The sequence below is a fragment of the Corvus brachyrhynchos genome, unplaced genomic scaffold (assembly GCF_000691975.1).
Source record: "Corvus brachyrhynchos isolate BGI_N302 unplaced genomic scaffold, ASM69197v1 scaffold139, whole genome shotgun sequence".
Classification (NCBI taxonomy): domain Eukaryota; kingdom Metazoa; phylum Chordata; class Aves; order Passeriformes; family Corvidae; genus Corvus; species Corvus brachyrhynchos.
In genome coordinates, this window is record NW_008246062.1 from 1,467,229 (window position 1) to 1,467,458 (window position 230).

A 230-nucleotide genomic window follows, 5' to 3' on the forward strand; every position below is an offset into this window, starting at 1 on the left:
TCCGTCTTGAGCCGCTCCGCCTTCCGCAGGGACACCGTGTAGTAGCACCAGGCCACCACTGCGGCAATGAACAGGATGAGGCCCAGCAAGATGGCACCCAACATGGGCCTCAGCTCCTTGGAGGGCTTCTGCTTCACCAGTGTGACATTTTCAGGCAAGGGCCTTTCTTTGGCATCCCCCTTTGGAACGTTTCCATGTTTTCCCGAGCGGTGGGTAATCTGACTGTCCAT

At 57.4% G+C, this 230-nt stretch overlaps 1 protein-coding gene across 1 annotated transcript in view; it reads right to left on the reverse strand.

Moving 5' to 3' along the window:
- The window catches only part of LOC103623867 (uncharacterized family 31 glucosidase KIAA1161-like), a 2,185-nt gene extending 1,955 nt beyond the window's left edge, over positions 1–230 (reverse strand). The window contains exon 1 of the mRNA XM_008643041.2: positions 21–230. Coding sequence (XP_008641263.1) covers positions 21–230 — 210 coding nt within the window. The remainder of the gene's footprint in view (positions 1–20) is intronic.